General features: G+C 38.3%; 2 protein-coding genes across 2 annotated transcripts in view; both read left to right on the plus strand.

Annotated features, from left to right (window-relative positions):
- The first annotated feature begins 3,822 nt into the window (after window positions 1–3,822).
- mrps6 (mitochondrial ribosomal protein S6) overlaps window positions 3,823–23,280 on the plus strand; it is a 54,419-nt gene continuing 34,961 nt past the window's right edge. The window contains exon 1 of the mRNA XM_069888995.1: window positions 3,823–3,981. Within this exon, the coding sequence (XP_069745096.1) occupies window positions 3,937–3,981 (45 nt within the window). The 5' untranslated portion in view covers window positions 3,823–3,936. The remainder of the gene's footprint in view (window positions 3,982–23,280) is intronic.
- On the plus strand, window positions 4,753–15,005 carry LOC138738555 (sodium/myo-inositol cotransporter-like). Its single transcript, XM_069888992.1, has 2 exons — window positions 4,753–4,936; window positions 12,239–15,005. Exon 2 carries the CDS (start codon window positions 12,516–12,518, stop codon window positions 14,646–14,648), a length of 2,133 nt encoding a protein of 710 aa, XP_069745093.1. The 5' UTR covers window positions 4,753–4,936; window positions 12,239–12,515; the 3' UTR covers window positions 14,649–15,005.

Below are 23,280 nucleotides of genomic sequence, written 5' to 3' on the forward strand. Positions count from 1 at the left end.
TGGAAAATTGTTGGTTAAGATGCATCTCTGTTGCTTTCTGATCATAGCAAGCTGTGTTAATATATGCAAGATGTCAAAGATTGAAAAATTCCTGCTGCATGAATGCTAATTGCCTGTGACCACGAGATTGCTCCAAAATAAAAGATTATTTTATCTTAGTTATAGAAAGTACATGTTTTAAAAATGTTGTGTTGTGACCTTTTGTCTGGCTCTGTCTTGGTGTGGGAAGATGCACATATTTTGTCTTTGTAAATTAATTAATTTACATCTTACAATTGAACAATTTCAAATATCCCACAATATTGTCCTTAAGTTTGCATCCACTTTATTTTCCATGCCCTTAATATTGATTATCCCTTACATCCCTAACGTCGAAGTACTCGAGATGGCAGAGGTCGACAGCATCGAGTCCACGCTGCTGAAGATCCAGCTGCGCTGGATGGGTCACGTCTCCAGAATGGAGGACCATCGCCTTCCCAAGATCGTGTTATATGGCGAGCTCTCCACTGGCCACCGTGACAGAGGTGCACCAAAGAAAAGGTACAAGGACTGCCTAAAGAAATCTCTTGGTGCCTGCCACATTGACCACCGCCAGTGGGCTGATATCGCCTCAAACCGTGCATCTTGGCGCCTCACAGTTTGGCGGGCAGCAACCTCCTTTGAAGAAGACCGCAGAGCCTACCTCACTGACAAAAGGCAAAGGAGGAAAAACCCAACACCCAACCCCAACCAACCAATTTTCCCCTGCAACCGCTGCAATCGTGTCTGCCTGTCCCGCATCGGACTTGTCAGCCACAAACGAGCCTGCAGCTGACGTGGACTTTTTACCCCCTCCATAAATCTTCGTCCGCGAAGCCAAGCCAAGCCAAAGAATATTGATTATGGATTGGGGAAAAAAAATCTCCCCAGACATTTCTCTTAAATGACAGATATTTCTAACTTTTGCATCTCATAGATGCCTTCATGATTTACAATTAATCTAAATTAACAATTAATCTTATTCAACTATCTGCATTGGAAAGTCTGAAAATATCTTTGTATGATGTTAATATATAAATGTTAAATATGTTTGCCTAAAATTTCTCGTATGTATTACTCTTTAATTTTAATTAATGCTTTCACTAAAATAACAATTAATTTAATGTTCTAAGGATTTAATACTTGTATCTTGCAGTATAATTTGTGTCTTAGATAAATGATTCAGTTTGCTTTGCACATAAACTATTGACATTCAGCTTTGAACTTGGATCAACGTTTGCTATTTGAAATGTGAGCTGTATAATCATAAATAATTAGCTTTTGGATAAGATCTTAAAGATCAATGCAGTGTTCACTCAAAATTTCATAAAATTGTTGATCGATCGTTGAGCCTTGCTGTGTAGCTCTTCCTTACGTACATAGTTCCTAGCTTAAAATACATTTGGGTGTGACTCCAAATAATTTACTTCAATGTATCCACAACTAGCAAAAGTCATTTGGCAGAACTCAGCTTTTCATCCACTTTAATGTCATGTGGTGTCATTCTTGCATGAAATACCAGCAGAATTTAAAATGGCATGTCACAAGATCCTTCAAATTCTCACCAATTTTTTTTACCAAGAGATTTCGAGTTAGTGATGCCGTTAGACCTTGGCCTGTAAGGATGCAGTTTTGTACCGAGGTCCCGAAGATCATACTGTAAATGATCAAAAGCTGGACACAGGAATCTATGTTTTCAGATTTTCCTGCTGGCAGCGGTGTGCGTAATGGGAACCTCACAACTTGGCAAGTCAGGATTTTTTACACCACCACTTGCTGCTACTGTCTGCTTGAGCTGACTGGAACATTCCCACTCAAGACTTTTGTCAGTTGTCAATAGTCGGCCAATCTGTCGTATTCTCAACAATTGTACATTTTGATTTTTGAAATTTTTTTTAACAGTGATCTTCCCTCATTTTTGAATCCATAATACCCCAGGTATCTTGCTAACAGATCAGCACTTTATTAATAATATTTTCTTGTGATTTCCATTCTTGTATCAAGCTGTTTACGTTGCTGAGAAGATGCACAAATTTTGAAGGAGTTAATTTAGGAAAATGCCACAATATTAATTCTGACCAGCAGTTTCATAAAATGCTGGTCAGTCACTTGCCTATATTTTGTCATACCTTGAAGGGCTCAAGCCTGAAACGTTGGTTATGTATCCTTATCTTTGTAGTCTATAAAGTGCACTGTTTGACCTGCTGAGTTTCTGCAGCATTGTCTTAAACTTCAACTATGGTGTCTGCTTTTTGTGATTTTATTTAATACCTGGTTTAGATCTTCCCAAAACTTTTCCACTTTCTCACATGCCCAAATTGCATGTGTTCCCGTTTCCTTCTTACAGCGAAAACATTGATCTGATATTGTTGGGTCCCATTTATTTAACTTTTGGGGCCTGTGTAACCAATTATATTGTATCATGTGTAACCTCATGTTTTTTGTATTTCTCAGCGTTCTGGAGCACAGCTTTTCCCATGTTTCATTCGTTATCTTTATGTTTAGATCTTGTTCCCATTTTTGTTTGGGTTTACAACTTGTTTCCTCGTTCTCTTTCTCTTGCAGTTGGATGTACATGTTGGCGATAAATCTTTTAATTATCATTGTGTCTGTAATCACATATTCAAAATTGCTTCCTTCTGGTAACCTCAGCCTGCTTCCCAATTTGTCCTTCGAGTAGGTTTTCAGTTGGTGGTATGCAAACATTGTACCGTGAGTTATACCATATTTGACCTTCATTTGTTCAAAAGATAATTTATTTCCCGAAAAGCAGTTTTCTATTCTTTTGATGCCTTTTCTCTTCCATTCTCTAAAGGAAAGGTTATCTATTGTGAAAGGGAGTAGTTGATTTTGCGTCAATATTAATTTTGGTAGTTGATCATTTGTTCTATTCCTTTCTATGTGAATCTTCCAAATATTGAGCAGATGTTGCAGTACTGGTGTTCTTTCTTCTAAGTAATATAAGAAGTAAAGAACTTGGACTCGATTTAGATGGAGCACAAAAAACATTTATTATGATAGCCTTAGCTGTAGCAAAACAATGTATTATGTCAACCTGAAAATCAGAAGAGAGCCTGAGAATACAGCAATGGTTCATAGAAATGAATAAATGTATTCCATTGGAAAAAAATAACATAAAATTTAAGAAATAACATCACAGTATTCGAACAAATTTGGGAACCGTACATGGAACACAACACACCACGGACCTCCACCGCCTAAAATGATAGAATGAGAAGAAGACGGAATGAACTGACCCAGTGTGTAAAAGTAGAAGACACAAATTTCTTGTTTATTTTCATTGTGTGACGACATTGTTTAATGTATGGTATAGGTTGAACATTGAGTGGGTGTGGAGGGGGGGGGGGGGTGAAGGAGGGAGGGGGAAAAAGGGGAGAAAATGACACTGTGTCTATCTAGAGGGAAACGTTTGTGTGTATTTTGGTCAGTATGGTTCATAGTGTGAAAAATACCCTGGTGTCTGCTGAATTTCATGTTTGGAAGCTAGAGAGTGATAGGATGGTCCCTGTATTGTGCAGGTTGCTCCATGAAAGATCTCCCCCAGCTGCTACTGTCTATAATGCGAAGTGATACATGCCATGAATATAAGATACCTCCTGCAACAATGAAGTACAAGCTTCCCCACGATCGCAGGGACCAGCTCATCCAGAAAGATTGATTGAGCTGGGAGGAGGAGCTGGATGATGCCCCGGGGCGACGTCAGTGGGGAAAACTGATCTTCGGGAGGGTTTTTTAACAGCCGACGGCATGTGCGGAGGCCGGGGACGACTGCGCCTTTAACCGAGCCGCGCCTTTAAGCGGGGCGCGGCTGCGCATTGGGGCCGCGGGGGCCGAAGCGAGCGAGCGAGCGCAGCTATAAAGGAGCCGCGTGGCCGAGCCGCGGGGGTCCCACCAACCATGCCCAGATATGAGCTCGCGGTGATTCTGAAAGCCATGCAGCGGGTGAGTGTTCTCACACACACACACGCGCGCAAACCAGAAAAAGAACCCCGGAGTCAATAGGCCGGTAGGGCCCCCTCCCCGGGCTGCGGGTCGGGGCCGCCTGGCGTGTTGCGGCTCCGGGAACACTGGGCGGGAGGGGGGCGAGGTGAAGAGACCGCTTGGACTCTGGCCCGCAGACTCCCCGCTCCATCCCTCCCCGGTGGTGCTTGGAGGTGGAGCAACTTCTCATCTCCGTCTTTATTCCACAAAGAAGGTTCCGGGACTGTGCCGAGTTTCTCCAGCCCTTTTCCAATCTCATCTCCAAAGTTGCCCCGGTGCGAATTCCTACTTTCCCCTCTGAAGTTCCTGCTTGAAATGACCTGAGGGATATGCGCCCTTTTTCTTTTAAAGCCGGGTGTGCAATTCATGAATTTGAACTGCGGGTGCATATTGTATTTCAAAATCTTGCGAGGAGACAGGGTGTCAAAAGCATTTGATACTTTGTATCCAACGTTTTGTTCCTGGCATCATCTATGGTGGAGGGTTCCAAGTCTGCAAACCCTTGTCTCTGTCCCGAAACGACGGGTCGTGCATGAGGACGCTGTTTTGAGATGACCACCTCTCTCCCTCTCCTCGAATTTAATCGCCAGCAAGAGAAAGCACCAGCGGGCATCACCTGGGTCTGAAGGAATCCTCCCTCTTTTGGGGCCAAGATAAATCCAGATGTTGATGCTAGGACTGTGTGTGTGGTTCAAGAAGACAGTATATAATTGGCCTGGACAGAAGGCAAGTTATCTAGGTGGGAACCCTGTTTTAGGACAAATCCTCAGATGTCTCTGATCACAGTAGATGCAAATTGATCAATAAATGGGATTGACCAGGCCGGGGGAGAAACAAAATTCAATGACAGTGAAAGTTTCAACTCAAATCATTTGTTGTATGTTGTGGTGACTGATATCTTTCATCTTAAAATCAGGTAAACTGAAGCCCAGATTTCTAAATTTGAAATGCTAAATTTGTCTTTGTAACCTGAATTGTTGATTTTAAATGTTGGACAGTTTAAATAATAAAAGATGATTCCAAAGCTTGTGCAGCGATAGTATTTTTACTGTAATTACGTCTGTTATCTGGCGAGTCAGTTGGGACAGAGACATTTCTGCTTTTGAAAGATTCCTTTTATATTTATGTTTTGACCAAATGCTAAAAATCTAATGTATCTGTCAGAATCTCCAGTCTTTGTTGCTTACAATCTTGGGGGCAGGTAAGTACTGGATTAAATCATTTGCAATTTTCTTCATACCATTTGGATCTTTCTGGGTGGAAATTATTTCAGGTGAATTTAAGATGCATATGGAATGTTATTTTGCCTGGAAAAGGAGGTAATGTATTTTTTAATTCAGTTTAAAAAAAAAAGCTTATTCTGTTCTATGGCTGTTTCCTCCACAGCTAAGGGATTTCAGTTGTTTAAATAAAAATATTCAGTACTTTAAAAGCTGCAATTTACTTGCACATTCTTCATTGATTCCATTACGTCATTAAAATCTTTGTCATCCTTAAACTGCATTTTCTCCCGGGGCCGGGGGAGTCTATATTATTTGGAGAGATCCAGGTTGGTACACCCCTTTTGTAAAATTACTGAGGAAGATGCATGATGAGGGACTTCCTCATTTTTGCAGTCCACCTAATTTGAATACTTTTTTGTTAATGATTTCCTCCACCATAGGAATTACCGTAGTTACTTTCTATTGATTCCATCAAGTTAATTTTAACACTTGACTTCTATAACCCAAAATTGTGGGATGGATGAGGGTTCTGACTAATTGTGACCATAACTACTTCTTTGTAGGGCACTTTAAGGAGAAAAACATTTAAATATCCTTTACTAAGCTGCGTACTAACTTTTTACGATTTTAGACTTGGAAGTACTTTTATTAATTATTCTTCCAGCTTCCATTTTAAAAATTAAACACAATTTATCTTTTTGCATACAAAAGGGATACATGTTCAATGTGTTTAAACCCCTTACTCCAAAGTTTCATTCATTTACTCCATGTTATTAATGTTCATTTGTAACTTTCTGGTCACATTTCCACTAATGTTCTTCCTAATCTGGAAAGATCTGCAAACATGATCTGCTTCTATTCCTTCATCCAAATCATTATCAAATATGAAAAAAAAGACGAGGGACGGAGACTGCAGATGCAGGACTCTGGAGCAAAATAAATGGCTGGACGAACTCAGTGGATCAGGTAGCATCTGTGGAGGCAAAAGGATTTGTTGACACTTCAGTCAAGACACTGAATCAGGACTGATGAAAAGTGGAGCTGTTTTAATGAGGCCACGCATCATTTTCTTCCAGGGAGTGTTAACTTCTTTTTGTGTCTTCCATTTTAAATGAAAGAAATTAGAAAGGTGTGATTTATTATGGAAAAGTATTAACCATGCATATTGAGCCTGAGAACAAAGGCTGAAATCAACATTGGTGTGTGAAAGAGGTATGGTAGATTGTCTGTACAGCAATGCAATAAACAAGTCAGATCATTTTTTTTCTCTTTATGGGTCTTGTGATACAGTTCTAATTTAGTAACAGAATAAAATAAGTAGCAATAGTTCTAGTGATGAAATAGTAAAGAGAAATTTTACTTTGATCTTTCCAGGTTTAAAGAATTTTGTTTAAATTCTTCCTTTGGCCTAGTCTAAAATAGTAATAAACACACAAGTTCCTGATGTCATGTAGATTTTTTGGGCAAGAATTGGTTTCACATTTAAGATTTGAAGATAATAGCATTATTTCCAGTTGTCTTGTGAACTGAAATGTGCCAAACCGGATCAGAATTGGAAATAATGTAACAGGGTTGTTATTACTTTGGTTTTGTTTCCATTATTGCTTTAAAGCTTGTAAATCCTTGCACAGAAGGGTCCCTTCAAAAACAGTCTTTATCCAAATGTGGGGTAAAGATATGTCATGGCTGACGGTGAGGAAAATGAAGCCTGCCTCTTGTGATCTGGCTTTTTCCCCAGCAGTTTTTCCTGAGCTTGCCTTTTATCTCTCTATCCTAGCCCCAACATGTCCAAAAATGAACCAGGCCATGGAATTAAATCAGTGGTAGGGTGATAGATACATCTTGGCAAAAGGTTTGTTGATTAAAATTCAATCAAAGTGAAATGTTTTAAACTATGTATTCCATTGGTGATGTGCCAAGCAAGATTTTAATTTCCTGTCAGTGTTGACTTGGAATTTGCGAAATGGCTGCTGTTAGCTACACCTTTTCTGGTTACCATGAAAAAAGAACAGTATTGGTTTCTGCAAAATATACAAAGTAAATTGTTGCGAAGTCGCTGCATGGTTTGAAGCTTGAAATTAATGCTTTATCAATTTGATTTACAAAAAGCTGTTTAGAAAGGGAATATTTATGTGGCAACAAAATGTTCATGAAGCTGAACATGTTAACAAGGCTATTGTTTATTGTATAATAACAAATATTCATTCTACACTATGTGTGCTAGTTTTGAACTGCAGGTAGGTGGGTTGGATATACAATAATTATGTGTAGCCTAAACCCATTTCCTAGAGACTGTATAATTGAATTTGTACGAGTAAGATTAGTTTCCAAACAAGATGGAAAAAATTGATTCCAAGTTATTTTAAAATACTTTTTTCAGAAAGTTTGTTTATATTTTTTAATTGAGAAATCAAGGAGGAAGAACAATTATTACTACAGGACACTCACTACCCAAGTAGATAAAGACTACCAGGTAAATGAATTCATAAATAATGTTAAATGAAGTTTATAAACAAGGTTGTAAGAAGTGAAAAAGAGATGAGGTATTAGTGAATTTGCAACAAAATGAGAATGTAAAAGATTGCTTTAAAACTCCAAATAGCCCTGAGAGGAACATTATCTCTATGACTCCAGTCAGTTTGAAAAGTTGAAGGATTGAATCAATGAAATGTAGAAATTAAGAACTGTTGGATGAGTTGTTTTTCTTCTAGCTTGTTCAGTTATATATGAGCAAATATTTTTTGTAGAGAAGTGGTATTTGCAACTACCAACAGATTTACCTTTTAACATTTAAGAGTAAGAGCTTATTTGGCCCAAATGTTATAAAAGTTCCAGTGGTGAAGAAGCTGAGGCAAAATAAAGGAATAAGCATAGAAAATAATTGATTTCTATTTAAGGAAAACTACTTTTAGAGAATGGAGTGGGGAAGATTACCCATGATTCATTAGTATGCCAGAACTTTGGTTAATGAATTTAAAATATGTAGGTTATGATAAAAAGACCAGTAAAAGGTGATAATGGGATTCTAGTAAATTATCCAATTAAAAATGATTGAATGAACTAGTAGTATCTGTGTCATATATGGTATTTCGGCAGCACTGGTGTGGTAGGAAAATGTTTAATATCTTCATTACAAGTGTGCAACTGCTTATTTCAACACCGTTTGGATATGTGCAAAGCTGTATAAATAGCTAAACAGAGCAGAGCTGTTGAGATGTATAATATGGCAAATTGGTAAAAATAGGTATGAATTTGGCTACAAAAATCAAAAAGCAAACAAATTTGAAGTTAGAAGCAAATTGTTACTTGAAGTTGCTTCCTCAATGATATGGGTGTAGATTAGAATATTGCTTGTGTTGTACTGAGAAGAAAGCTATTGAAAAGAACAGTAAGCTTTTGTTATTATCTGTAAATAAACTGCAGCAATCTTACATTATGTTTTTATTTGACCAAACCTTTCATGGCCATCTACATTCCAACTTGTGGGGACTTGCGTATGTATACAAAAGATTAGGTGTCATTTAAGTAGATGACACTCAAAAATGCTATTTCTTCTAACCATACTCCACCAGGTAAAATCTATTCTAAGGAATAGACAGAAAGTGAAAGAAAAGGAGATGAAAAATATCAAAATCCATTAGTTCAATAAAACACTAAATAAATGTAAAGGAATTAAATCATGTTTGTAAAAGTAAATTTTCAGTTTGCTTGGCAGTAATAAATCAGTAAATAAAATTTAGTTACACTAAAATTGACAAACGTAGCTTTTTTTTCTGGCACATTTATTCATAGTGCCACAATTTCCACGGCTGCCATGTTTCAGAGCAGAACAAATAGGACAGCAAATTCCTTATTTCCATATTTAAATCTATGTGTCGAAATTTGTCCAGTTTACTTTTCAGTTTTTTTTCTAGTGGTGATTGCTTCTCATTGTGATGCTTGCAAAGATGCATTTTAATGTGATGGCAAGATCTTTTAAGTTTATTAAATTTGGGATGGAGGGTCAAATTAATATCCCCTTATTCACAGAACCATAGAACATTACAACACATAGACAGGCCTTTTGGCCCTTCTAGTCTGTGCCAAACCATTTTTCGGCCCAATCTCATTGACCTGCTCCCAGTCCATAGGCCTCCATACTACTTCCATCCATGTGCCTTTAATTCTTTTTGTGAAAAAATATGTAATATGTTGATATAGGAAAAGTTGAGAAGGAATTGGGGTAGATACAAGCAAATGAAACGAGGTAGACAACTCGGTGGGCATGGACAAGTTAGGCTGAAGGAATTGTTTCTATGCGACAAAACTGGCTTTAATACTAAATAAGTACCTGTATATAATAAATTACATAGTGCACCAACAATTTTTTTGTTGGCTACAGTGTTCTTCCAAGAAATTTAGAATTACATCTCCATGTTTAGCAGCGAGGTACAGTATTGAGTTTGCTGAAGCCACAACTGATTAGAGAACTTTCACAACGCTATTGTCAGGAATGAGTCAAGCATATCAAACAATTTGTCACTTCTCAGTCATTTATATTAAGAATATCTATATAGTTGTCAGAGAGAAGTTTTAAAATTTGCCCAAGTTGCAATTTAATGCATGGTTTTGTCCTGAATCATAGAGGTAGGACTGGTAGCTTTGTAGAAAACGGTAAAATGGAGCCATGACATGTACACTACATTTGATGGTAGCAATGGATCATTTAGCCTCTCTTGAATGCAATGACTCCAGCACTTGTGTTAAAGGTGCATTGCTGTCAATGGTACATACAGTGCAACTGTAAGCTTAGGATACCTGCACCATTCATGTGCCTCACGTGAACCTCAGAAGTGCAAATCTTTTGGAAAACCCGCAGTTTCTCCTTTCTGCATACGTAAGTAGATATCTTCTAACCACTTACTTATAACATTCTGCTATGGTAAAATTTAAGGCAAATACTCTTTATGATTTAAGGGTTTTTTTTTGTTGTTGCATCAGTTGGGCTGCCATTACATTAATATTACCACACAACTCTCTCACTATCTGTTTAAATGCAGCTTGAAACATATTTAAATGCATATCACTTAGTATTTGTAGCTTTTGAAACATTTCACAGAATTGACGGTTGAAATTCTAGGTGTGACTGAACCCTTCAGACTGGAAGCTTCCAGTTTTAAAAATCCGGTCTCTTAAGTTAGCAGATCTGAAATACATTCAAGGTGATGCAGTAGAGTTGGCGTCCATGTCATCATGGTGGGAAAGTAAACTGATAGCTCGTGATTGCTATCCTGTAATCCCTAATGGAATTTGCTTGTCAAAATGTTATCACTTAATGTGATTCTCAGCAGTGGATGGCTAGATTTGACTTGGATGAGATTAGATTCAGCAATTAGAGCATCAATTTATTATTGAGTTTGTTCACTTTCTAATGTGGGATCATTGAATAGCAATCAGGAATGTAAACTTTAGTTCATTATTCATCCAACCCATCCCAACAATGTACTCTCCCCTCAATTCAACCCCACCATCTCCCTGCCTTTTGAACACCAGATCAAAGTACTAAGGTGAATAATAGCACCCAGTAATTTTTCACAGACCAGAGATTAACATCGACTTCTCTGGTTTCTGCTAACTTGCTCGCCTTTTTTTCCCCTCCGATTTCCAATTATCCCTCCCTTCCCCCCCTCCACTCGCCCAGCCTTCCCTCCTCCCCCCGATCACTGCTGTTCCCTCCATGCCTTCTCCACCTATCACTTCCTATCTTTGTCTCCCCGTCCATCCCCCCCACCCTTTGTTCGGACGCCTGCTGGCATTCTTCCGTACCTTGATGACTGGCTCAAGCCTGAAACGTCGGTTATGTATTTTTTACGTTTGCTACATAAAAAAATACTGACCAGCTGAGTTTCTTCAGCATTTTGTGTTTTTACATTAAATATGGGGTATCCCATCACTTTATTACATAATTCCCAATGTACAACAAGACTCCATCTCAGCTTTGCCACTACAAAACCAAGTTGTTGCATTAGCATTGTCAAAAGTGAAAATGTTAGTCTGATCTGTAACACAAAAATGACATCAGAACTTAACTTTTTTTTCAAATCTGCTGATACTAAAATGCTCTAAAACGCCTAAATTATGTTTAAATGTCTGTGGTGAGGGAAATAAATTGCACAACAATCAACAACAACATGGTCTTTAGTTGGGCAAAGCAAATCATTCTCAATTTCAAAATTGTTTTTTAGTTGTCACTTTCTTAAGATTCCTTCAGATATCTTGTGAAGTTTTAATTTGCTTGTTTTTTTTGTTTAGATTTGGTGTATAGTGGTGGTTCTTTCCTCCACTGTGACCAGTACAATCTTTAAATTTTGGGAATTTTCAGTCACATGATTTGTCTTTGTTTTGAATATTTTAATATGCTGAACGTAAATCACCTGTTTTTGTGTGTTAAATTTAAGATGCTTCAAGTGTTTTTTGCTATGCATGTCAATGTACAAATTTTCACTGATACTATTTTAAATTTGATGGCATAACTGTCTGAATCAATTTTTTAAATCATAAATAGGGAAGCATTGGTTTCTTGAAAATGTTGTTTAAGGATTTCTCAAAACAAATCGTACAGAGGCTTCACATCCACATACAGTATATGAAATTTTTAAGTATGGGATTGGTGCCATGTGGTTTGTTTTGTTTTTTGAAAAATCCTTGAAGGCAACCATCATAAAATTATTTGATTTTTATCAATCTTGAAGGTGTTTGCACTTTCATTCCCGATGCATATAAAAGTAGGCTCAGAAAGTCTTATGATCAGTAATAATTCTGATCGGAGGCTTTCAGACTTTCCATTTTAAAATGGAAAACCAGATTTCAGTTTTCTCACTTTTGTATGCCATTAATCATTGGGGGGTGGGGGGGGGGAACTCATCACGTATTCTACTTTTCCAGAAATTGACCTAATATCATTTCTAATTCTAATATCATTTTTTTTTTTGTCTTTTGTCTTTGCTATCTTGCAGGAGTGTAACTCTAAACCTTGCTAGACTTCTCAGCAACAGCTAAGAATTTCAACACCAACAAATTAAGCTGTGCCTGTCTTGTGGAATTGCTGCTTAAAAAACATGAGAAATAGTCAAACGTGAAGTTCACAAGATAAATAGCATTCCTGTACCTGTACAACTGGAATCCTGCAGGTTCAAATCAAGGCAGCAAACGAAAGGACAAATATTTTACCTTTTTCGTTATTTCATTAGTAACCTGGCTGTTGTCTGGCTTTGAATCTAAACTATTATAAACATGTTTGGCTTAATGGAAACAGCTGACTTGGCTGTTGTAGGACTTTATTTTGTTCTTGTATTGTGCATTGGATTTTTTGCGATGTGGAAGTCCAACAGAAGTACCGTGAGTGGGTACTTCCTTGCAGGACGCTCCATGACCTGGGTGGCAATAGGTGCTTCATTGTTTGTGAGTAATATTGGGAGTGAACATTTTATTGGTCTAGCAGGATCTGGAGCTGCCAGTGGTTTTGCAGTTGGAGCTTGGGAGTTCAATGCAGTATTACTTTTGCAACTATTAGGTTGGGTTTTCATCCCAGTCTATATTAGATCTGGTGTGTATACCATGCCACAATACCTTTCGAAGCGTTATGGTGGGAACAGAATGAAAATTTATTTTGCTTTGTTGTCCTTGCTGTTGTACGTCTCCACCAAGCTTTCTGTGGACTTGTATGCTGGGGCACTCTTCATTCGGCTATCACTGGGCTGGGACCTTTATCTCTCCATCATCATTTTGATTGGATTGACTGCAGTGTTAACTGTCACAGGAGGACTTGTGGCTGTGATCTACACCGATGTTCTGCAGGCCATTCTTATGATTGGCGGAGCTTTAACGTTGATGGTTGTCGGTATGGTCAAGGTGGGAGGCTTTGAGGAAATGAAACGAAGATACATGCTCGCCTCTCCAAATGTTACTGCAGTCATAACTTCCTTCAACTTGAGTTCAATGAATATTTGCCAGATCCGCCCAAAAGAAGATTCTCTAAAGATGCTACGTGAACCAACTGATGAGGATATTCCTTGGCCTGGATTCATGTTGGGTCAAACACCAGCCTCTGGTTGGTATTGGTGTGCTGATCAAGTCATTGTGCAACGAGTCTTGGCAGCAAAGAACATTGCTCATGCCAAAGGAGCCACTCTGATGGCTGGTTTTTTGAAAATCTTGCCCATGTTTATCATCGTCATTCCAGGGATGATTTCCAGGATTCTCTTTACTGATGAAGTTGTTTGCATTAATCCAGAGCACTGCATGCAAGTGTGCGGCAGCAGTGCAGGTTGCTCCAATATCGCCTATCCACGCCTGGTGTTGGGAATCTTACCTGTAGGTCTCCGTGGTCTAATGATGGCAGTCATGATAGCAGCTTTGATGAGTGATTTGGATTCTATCTTCAATAGTGCCAGCACAATATTCACCCTTGATGTCTACAAGCATCTTCGAAAGGTTGCCAGCTCTCGAGAACTTATGGTAGTGGGTCGTTTATTTGTTGTCTTCATGGTAGGTATAAGCATTGCCTGGGTTCCTGTAATTGTAGAGATGCAAGGAGGGCAGATGTATCTTTATGTCCAAGAGGTAGCAAATTATCTCACACCCCCTGTGGCCGCCGTGTTTCTACTTAGTATTTTCTGGAGACGTTGCAATGAAAAGGGGGCTTTCTGTGGAGGGTTAGTTGGGTCCATTTTGGGAATGATTCGTTTGATTCTTGCCTTTGTATACCATGTGCCAGAATGTGACCAGCCTGACACCAGACCAAGTTTTATCAGAAACATTCACTATATGTATGTGGCAGCAGTTCTGTTCTGGAGCACTATCGTTACAGCAGTCATAGTAAGTCTACTGACTCCTGCTCTTCCGAGAGAACATACTCGTCGCACCACATTCTGGTCCTTGAAAGACTCTGCTAATGTGAAAAGCTCGCAGACAGACGAATCGGCGAAACTGGCAAAGGGAACTGTGTCTGAAAACAATGCCAGTACCAGATGTGTGGATAAGACTGACTGTGGTCAGAAAGATGCTGATGGAATAGAATTAGCTCTGTTAATGTCTGGCAATGATGATTCCAAATCTTTGTGCGCACCATCCAGCACTGAAGGACCAATGCCAGCTGGTGGTTATCTACATAGACAGGCATCTGTGGACCAAGAAACCAATGGGAAACCTCAACTGGAAAGAAGCAAGTGGTGGAGAATTTTTGAATGCTTTTGTGGATTAAAAATGTATGACATGACAAATCCAGCACCAAAATATACTATAGAAGATGAACGTATTTGCTTGAAAATGCTTCAAGAGAGCACCAAGATTAAAATACTGTTAAATATTGGACTTTTAGTTGTATTGTCTTCTGGGATATCTATGTTCATTTATTTCTCTTTGTAAAATCAGTCTGCAGGTTTAAGTGAACGCAGTTTTGGTTTTGAAGATGTCTCTGTTCCTTTTGTTGGCCTGATAGAAAGCTTTTATGGCCTGCTAATTAATTATTAGGGATGCTTAATGGGAAAGTTAATTATCAAAGAAATTTGTTTGTGTCCAGTCTGATCTTTGATCAAAGGCAGTAAAATTGTTTAAAGTGGGGAATGAGCGCATTTCATCTTCTGACTTGATTTTCAGTAACTACTGGAAACAAGGATTTTAGATGAGGACTAGTTTAGAACTACTGGAAACAAGGATTTTAGATGAGGACTAGTTTAGAACTACTGGAAACAAGGATTTTAGATGAGGACTAGTTTAGAACTACTGGAAACAAGGATTTTAGATGAGGACTAGTTTAGAACTACTGGAAACAAGGATTTTAGATGAGGACTAGTTTAGAACTACTGGAAACAAGGATTTTAGATGAGGACTAGTTTAGAACTCTATTGTGATTTTTAGTTACTTTTATTTTTTAAAAATATTTTATTTAAAAATTTTAAATCACATAACATTGATTACAGTATCCTGATAAAAACATAATGTGACTATATATATATATATTAAAAAAACCCAACCACCCGACTAATACTCTCCCTCCTCCTTTACCCACCTACAAAAGAAAGAAAAGGAGATCATCAACAAATACGGTCATATTCGAACTTTTTAGCTGAGGTGGTGGCGGCACCTACGGACCGAGAGATCAAATTTTAACACCTATAATTTTCAAATATGGACTCCAAACTTTAATAAAGAAAAAATATTTATCTCTCAAATTGTATGTTATCTTTTATAAAGGAATACAAGCTTTCCTTCCATGATGCCATCTTTTAATACTTAAAACCAAGTCAGACATTTTTTTTAGAAACAGCCAAAGCCAAATGTAAAAATTAATTTTGATACAAAGTCATTCTCAATCCTAAAGCAATTGACTTATTGTCCCTTATTAAAAACAATAATGAATCAAAAGGTAAATTCACATTTAATACCTGTTCTAAAAACAATTTAATTTGTAGCCAAAAACTTTTAACCTTAGGGCAAGTCCAGGTCGAGTGGGGAAAAAAAGTACCTATTTCTTTACCACACCCAAAACACAAATCTGAAGAACTAAGTTGAAATGTTTTCAATTTTTGTGGGGTTAAATGCAACTGATGTAGAAAATTATACTGTACCAACCTATAATGTACATTTATAACCTTGGTCATACTATCTTTACACAAATTTCTCCAAACATTTTCATCTAGCTTCCTATTCAAGCCCAATTCCCATTTCATTCTTGATTTATGAGGACCTAATTTAGGGATTTTATTTCGTAACAACTTGTACATTTCAGAAATAAATTTACTTGAATCATCCTTAGTAAGTAGTAATTCCAAAGAAGTTTGCTTAGGTAATTTTAAACTGACCTAATTGTTCCAACAATTTTTTTTAACCTGATAATAACAAAAAAGGTATTCGAAGGGATTTTAAACTTCTCTCTCATACGATCAAAAGTCAAAAATCTTCCTGCTTCAAAGCAATCTTCAACTTTTTAAATCCCCATTTGATTCCAAATTGTATTATAGCTAATCTAGGTTTTAAAACATTTTTTAAAAACACTTTGAACTAATCAAGAAGAAACTACTGATGCTTTAATGCTTTCTGTTTAAATTTTATATGCATTGACTAGTAATTTTTTTGTTGAGATGCTGAAACTAGATTTTGATAAATTAGGAAACATTTAACTTTTTAGAAAAACTCAACATTTGTGACTTTGCTATCCATGGGTTCATTAAATTTGTAAAATATTAGTGATTGGATTGTGGGGATCAGAAGAGTATGTGAAGGGAATAATCTATTGACTAGCCTCAAACAATATGTCTATACATTTGAATCACTTTCTCCTTCCTTTGCATCTTAACATCTTTGAGGTCTCGCTGCTTCTTTTTCTATTTGTCTGTCATGCTTTCCAATTCAGTTAAATTATTTTTAAAACCTTTGTATTTTAATAACTTTAATAAGATAAAGTACAAGTTATGCAGAAAGTTAACTGAGCTTAAGTTGTTTACTTACCTAGTCGAATGGGTTGGGTTTCTGCCAAAGAAAATGAATATCAGGAGTAAGCTATAATTTATATATTCTATAAAATTCTATGATTTATTTTATGGAGAGAAAACTTCATGCCAGGACTTGAAAGTATAGTTTACTATGCAAGTACTATTTGTTGTCTTTACAGAAAAATATGTGAAGTGTATATGGAAATCACCATTTTGTCTTAACTATCCAAAGAATTTATCCTAACACCAGCAAACAACATTTTGGATATATACAGATAGACATATATATATTAAAAAATACTATAAAACAATTTTTGTCTTGTGTATACCGACGATCCTATCATCTCCAAATGGCCATCAGCTTTGGAAAGCACAAATTGTGCACAGATAAACGCAGTTGACCAATTTTGTGTGTCTACTGGAATTTTGTATACCTGAAGAGATGTTGACCAATTGCAGGAATTAAAATGTATAAATAAAAAAAAATTGCTGAAAATACATACTAGTACTATTTGTTCCTTGATTTGAACTTTTTAAGATGAGGCTCCCATTACACAGAATATGGAATTATTCAGTAATTAGTCAACTCTGCAAGATCAATCATTATTTTCTTTTAATAATCTTGGTTATTTTTTTAAAGATATTTTTTAAATGATTTAAAATTCTTAAGCTGTTGTATTTTGAAATTGTTTGGGCATTCATTGATAACTCCATTGTTACTCTTCAGGGTAACTCCAGTGAGTAAATTAGCTGAATGAGTTAAAATATAATTTATAGAATGCTAGATAAGCTTGATCACATTGACAATACTTGCCTTTTCATGGAACTAGAAATGCAATCACCATAGATATTTCAAAGAAAATAGGATTTCTGACCAGCAATGGATAGATGTTAAATTAGTGATACTCTAAAACCAGAGGTTAATGCCATCTGGTTGGAGGGTGCCCAGACAGAAGATGATGTGTTGTACCTCCAATTGATGGGCGGTCTCAGTCTGGTGGCGCATGAGACCATGGACAGACTTGACACCATGGAAATGGGTCGGCGAATTGAAATGGGTCGCCACTGGGCGATCCCTGCTATTGCAGTGGACAGATCCAAGGTGCTTAATGAAGCGATCTCTCAGTCTGCATCCAGACTCTACAATGTAGAGGAGGCCACAACAGGAGCACTCCATGCAGTAGCTGATCCCTGCAGATTCAGAAGTGGAATGTTGCTTCACTTCAAAGGACTCTTTGGGGCCCCGAATGGTGGTGAGAGAGGAGGTGTGGGTGCATTAGCACTACTTGTGGTCACAGTGGTAGGTATCAAGGGGGCAATTGGTGGAAGGGAGGAGTGGACAAGGGAATCGGCAGAGAGAGGAAGAAGAGTTTGATAGTGAGATAGATTTCTTTGATTTCCCTTAGCCCCTTTCCCTCTAACACTATTTCTCCTTTCCTCCATCTCTACATTCATAGAACCAACTCCTACCCTGATCATTTCTCACCTTTTCTCTTCTGTACTATCCATGTTCAATTATCACTTTTACTCTCCGCTCCTTCCCCTGCCCTTTCTTTCCTTCTCCCCAGCTCTTTAATTCAGGTGTCTGCCTGCTTTTTACTCATACCTTGAAGGGTTCTGGTCCGAAATGCATCTTTACCTCTTATGGATGCTGTGAGACCTGCTGAGTTCCTCAAGCATTTGGGTTTTTCATGCATGTCAGAGGACATACATAACATCACATACAACCCTGAGATTCTTTTTCCTGTGGGCAAGGCAGAATTACCTTATTAATAGGGCAAAAAATAAAACCTGCTCAACCTACACAAATAAAATTAATCAAAGTGAGAGAAAAATAAATCAATAAAGTGCAAAAATGAAAGTCCTTAAATGAGTCCCTAGTCCTTTCTATGGAGCGACGTCATGTTGCAGCGGGCTGAACGAGAAATAAAAGGCAGACTTGCCTTTTATGGAGAAGCCCTGTAAGGCTGCTCCAGCATTGCTTTTATGGAGAGTGGCTCTGGGAGCCATCCTCCGCAGCTGAGGGAGACTAGGTGAGTGGTCCAGTAGCGCTGCCCATTATCGTGAGGTCAAACGTACATGCTGAGCAATGGCTGATTTCATTACCCATAATCCCCCATGTGGTTCCAGCAGCATGGGGAATTATGGTTAATGAAGATGGCCATTGATCCTGCTCTAAAACAGAGGCTCAGCGTGCCTGGCTCCGCCATGCTGTTGTCTGTCTCCTTCCAGCTCAGCTCGGTGAAGAAGAGCGAGAGCTGGGAGGGGAACGGGAAGAGGACATTTCCAGGTGGCAGGAGTTAACCCGAACCCCAGCACCAGTCACTGTGGGAACACTGGTGGTGGCTCCTGGGTTGCGGGCTGACGATGTCATCATCCTGGCCCTAAGCAGTGCCTTCAGCGGCATTGCCTTTATGGAGCGAGGCAAAACTACTCGCTCCACCTCTGGGACTACCTCCTGAAAGGATCAGAGTCCACATCCAGCATCCACTGTTGGCTTTTTTATAAAGGTAGATTCAGTGATGTGAAGGTGGAGAATATCCGCCTTTACCTTAGTTTTTTAACCATTATTAAAAGGCCGCTGTTTGATTTGTTATTGAGGAGTGTGATGGTGGAAGGGTGGCAGCTGTCCTGAACCTGATGGTTCGAGTCTTGTGGCACCTATGCCTCCTTCCTGATGGTAGCAGCGAGAACAGTGTGTGTGCGCTGTGTTGTGAATTCTTGATGATTGCTGCTGCTCTCTGACAGTTGCATTCCCTGTAGATATTCTCAATGGTGGGGAGGGCTTTGCCTGAGATGTCCTGGGCTGTACCCACTACCTATTGCTGGACTTTATTCTTGGGGGTGTTGGTGTCCCCTTACCAGACAGTGATGCAGGTGGCTAGCACACTTTCAACCACACATCTGTAGAAATTTGCTGGAGTTTCCAATGTCATACCAAACCTCTGCAAAAATTCTGAGGAAGTAGAGGCGCTGATGTGCTTTGTTCACAATGCCTTTAGTGTGTTGGGTCCAGGAAAGATACTCTTGAGATGGTGACTCCCAAGAACTTACATTTGTTCACCCTCTCCATCAGTGTATTTACTACAATCACAGCATCTGCAGACATTCATGTTTCACTTCCTTGAGTTGAGTATTAGTGATTTTGTTTTTTTTAACTTTGTTCAAATGTCCTTAATTTGATGAATTTATCAAATAGAAAAGACAACATAACTTCTGGATGATTAGAATGGACATCAAACCCCTTGCATTTACTGCGAGAAAGTCAGAAGAACAGGGGCATTGGCAATTTGAATTTTAAATTTATTTTTAATTAACCAAATGCTTTTTCTTTGAAATAGGAAATAAAATTTGAAATTGGGAAGTCAGGTTTTTTTTAAACGTCATTTTTAAAGTGAGAAGAGCTGCCATAATTTTTTTAGTGTTCGTGGTTTTAAGGCAGTATATTTTAACATGAGGAATGATAAGCAGTTTGAATGGATTGATGCTTGATTTAAGTTTCCTCTGCAGTAGTTTTAATACTGTACCCTAAAAAGCCTTTCAGCATTCTTAGTGCAAGCCAAATGAATAGTTTTTTGGTTTCCGTACATTTTGGCGAGATGGGAAAATAGTGGACCATCCACGTTTTAAGGCCTTTTGGTGCAGGATTTGTCAGACCAGCTGCACATCGGAGTATGCTGGAACTGGAAGAGCCACAGAAGAGGCAGAAAGAACTTGGATGAAGTGATGCCATTTTATTGTTGCTGGAAAATAAAAGAATAATTTTTTTAATAAACTTTTTGCATATCAGTAACCTGTGTTATGAAAGCTGTTTACTGGATGAGGAATAATAAAATTGTATACTTTTTAACTTGTAATTGCTGTGCAACTTGTGTATTCAAAATAAATATTTTTATTTCCTTGTTAAAATGTTCAGTAAGATGAATGTTTTACTTGTGCTGTGTTAAGTAGCCTGCTTTGCATTCATAAGTTTCAGATATACAAAACAATAAATTGATTTTTAAAACAAAGTTAACTGAGTGATCAATTATTAGAAATGCAGCATTACGAATACAGAAACTTTTACATCATGAAATCATACATTCCAATGATATAGTTGTTGGTTTTTGCTGTTTGTGGATCTGTCGGGGACTTTTTTTACTTTTGGGTATGTTGTACAGATTTCTTAATTGCCACTGTTAGTGATCAGACCAATACTCTGCAGATTGGGGAGTTGACATTTGCATGATACACCATTGTTATAACTATTCAAAGACCAGTACACAGCAAACAACATGGCATAAGTTTTAGAGAACTACCTGGGAATAAATCTGTCAAACTCTGCACTTCTCCATTATGCATTTGCCACCACACATTCTGGCTTTGAAGTGCCTTTATGCAAATACTAAACAACACTCAACTCATCTTTTATCTTGTGGTTTTCTTCCTGAAAAATAATTGGGAATTGTGATAGACAACTTCAAGATGAACACTTGATATAATTTCAGATTTGCTCTATCACACAGGAAGTTGGAGAAACATTAAATTAACTTTTATTGAATTTAGCCGGTTTAATGATGATGACACATTACGTTAGTTCAATTGACCTAAAAATATTTTGCTGCTGATTTTCCATTTGTCCTCAGTCTCTGATGCCGCTCTTGTCAGTGTCCAGCAATAGTTGGCCAGCATTGATGGGTTCCAGTCACCCTGATGCCATTATTCCCTCTGTGCTGGTCAAGAAGCTACAAATTCTGGGCCTCTGTACCCACCTCTACCACTGGATCCTTGACTTTCTTATTGGAAGACCACAGTCAGTACGAATTGGAAACAACATCTCCTCCTCACTGACCATTAACATGGGTGCGCCACAAAGATGCATGCTGAGCCCACTGCTCTTCTCGCTATACACCCATGGCTGGCCACATGCAATTTCAGTGCCATCTACAACTTTGTCGACGATGGCTCAGTTGTCGGCAGAATCACAAATGGCAATGAGGAAGCGTACAGGAGGGAGGGACATCAGCTTGTTGAATGGTGTAACGCCAACCACCTTGTGCTCAATGTCAGCAAAATCAAGGAGTTAATTGTGAACTTCAGGAGGAAGTCAGGAAAACAGCCTAGTCCTCATCGAGGGCTCAGTAGTGGAGAGGGTCAAGAACTTCAAAGTTCTGGGTGTCATCATCTCTGAGGATCTGTCCTGGAGCCACCACGTTAATGCAATCACTAAGAAGGTTTGCCAACAGCTATACTTTGAGGTGTCTTAGGAAGTTTGGTATGTCACTGAAGACTCTTGTAAACTTCAACAGGCTGGTTGCATCACTGCCTGGTATCTCAGGATAAGAAAACACTTAATAACTCAACCTGTGACATCACACCATTGAGGACATCTACATGAGGTGGTATCTTATAAAAGCAGTCTCTATCAAAGGCCCCCACCACCCAGGCCATCCCCCTCATCACTCTTACCATTGGGGGAAAAGGTACAGGAGCCTGAAGACGAGCACTCAGCGGCACAAGAACAACTTCTTCCCCGCTGCCATCAGGTTCCTGAATAATCAAAGACACGGCCTTACTTTTCATGCACCGTTATAATTTTTATAGTAATGTTGTAAGATGGTTATAATATGTAAGTTTGCACTCAAAAAGGTGCTGTAAAATACTGAATTTCATGGCAATAAATTCTGATTCTGACTGCGGGAAGAAGTCCAAGTGTGAAAGCAGAAAATGAATTTGCAATTCATGGTTTTGTATGCTTGAAATAGACTTTAAAATAGGTTATATCTAAAAGTGGCGTGTGATAGGGAAATGTTCAGATTTTTTATGATCACCAGCCCATAAAATATATCCAAGAGTGTTCAGGAAGCAAAATCTTTGTTGTTCCAGGCCTGTGGATAACTGGGAATTTAAATTTTGTTACTATATATTTTTACATAGAATTTGCACGATTTTTCCATTCTGTAGAGTCCCTACCTTCCTGGAGTGCCCATTCAAACAGTGACAACCAAAACTCCAAATATCCATATCACACTGCGAGCTTAGACAGAATACCTGAAGTGTGGTATTTAAGGAGGCTGGACGTCATATTCATCAGCCTGTTGTTCACAGATTGCCTGCAGTTCAGACTGCAGGTGATCAGTGAAAATAGCAAGGAGTAAAGGAGGAATGGGAATGAGTCCTTATTCCTGATCCGATCTTTTAATACATACTGTGTTCCAGGAAATTATTCCCAATTTCCTGGAATGCAGCGGCTATGTAAAAAAAAGCGTAATTGCTGTGGGTGGTGTGTTCTAACAATGACTGATCCAACAGCTACGCTGTGACTCTTGTCTGTCTTGGAATACCCCACCAGGTCATTCAGTTAAAGGATATTTGGGAATTGGCTTTGCACTTTTAACACACATCTTTCCTTGTCTCAAAACTGGTAACACTCTCTTGTCAGCCTTTCCTTCGGCACTGTCACAAATTTTTGCTTGTCAAAAACTTGAACACTCATTTAAAATGATCATCCTTGGGAATATTAGTGTTTTTTTTCTTGATTATGGCCACTTAATGTCATAGATGTTATTTAAATTTGGTAGCATCTG

Source organism: Narcine bancroftii, chromosome 7 (genome assembly GCF_036971445.1).
Source record: "Narcine bancroftii isolate sNarBan1 chromosome 7, sNarBan1.hap1, whole genome shotgun sequence".
Classification (NCBI taxonomy): Eukaryota; Metazoa; Chordata; class Chondrichthyes; order Torpediniformes; family Narcinidae; genus Narcine; species Narcine bancroftii.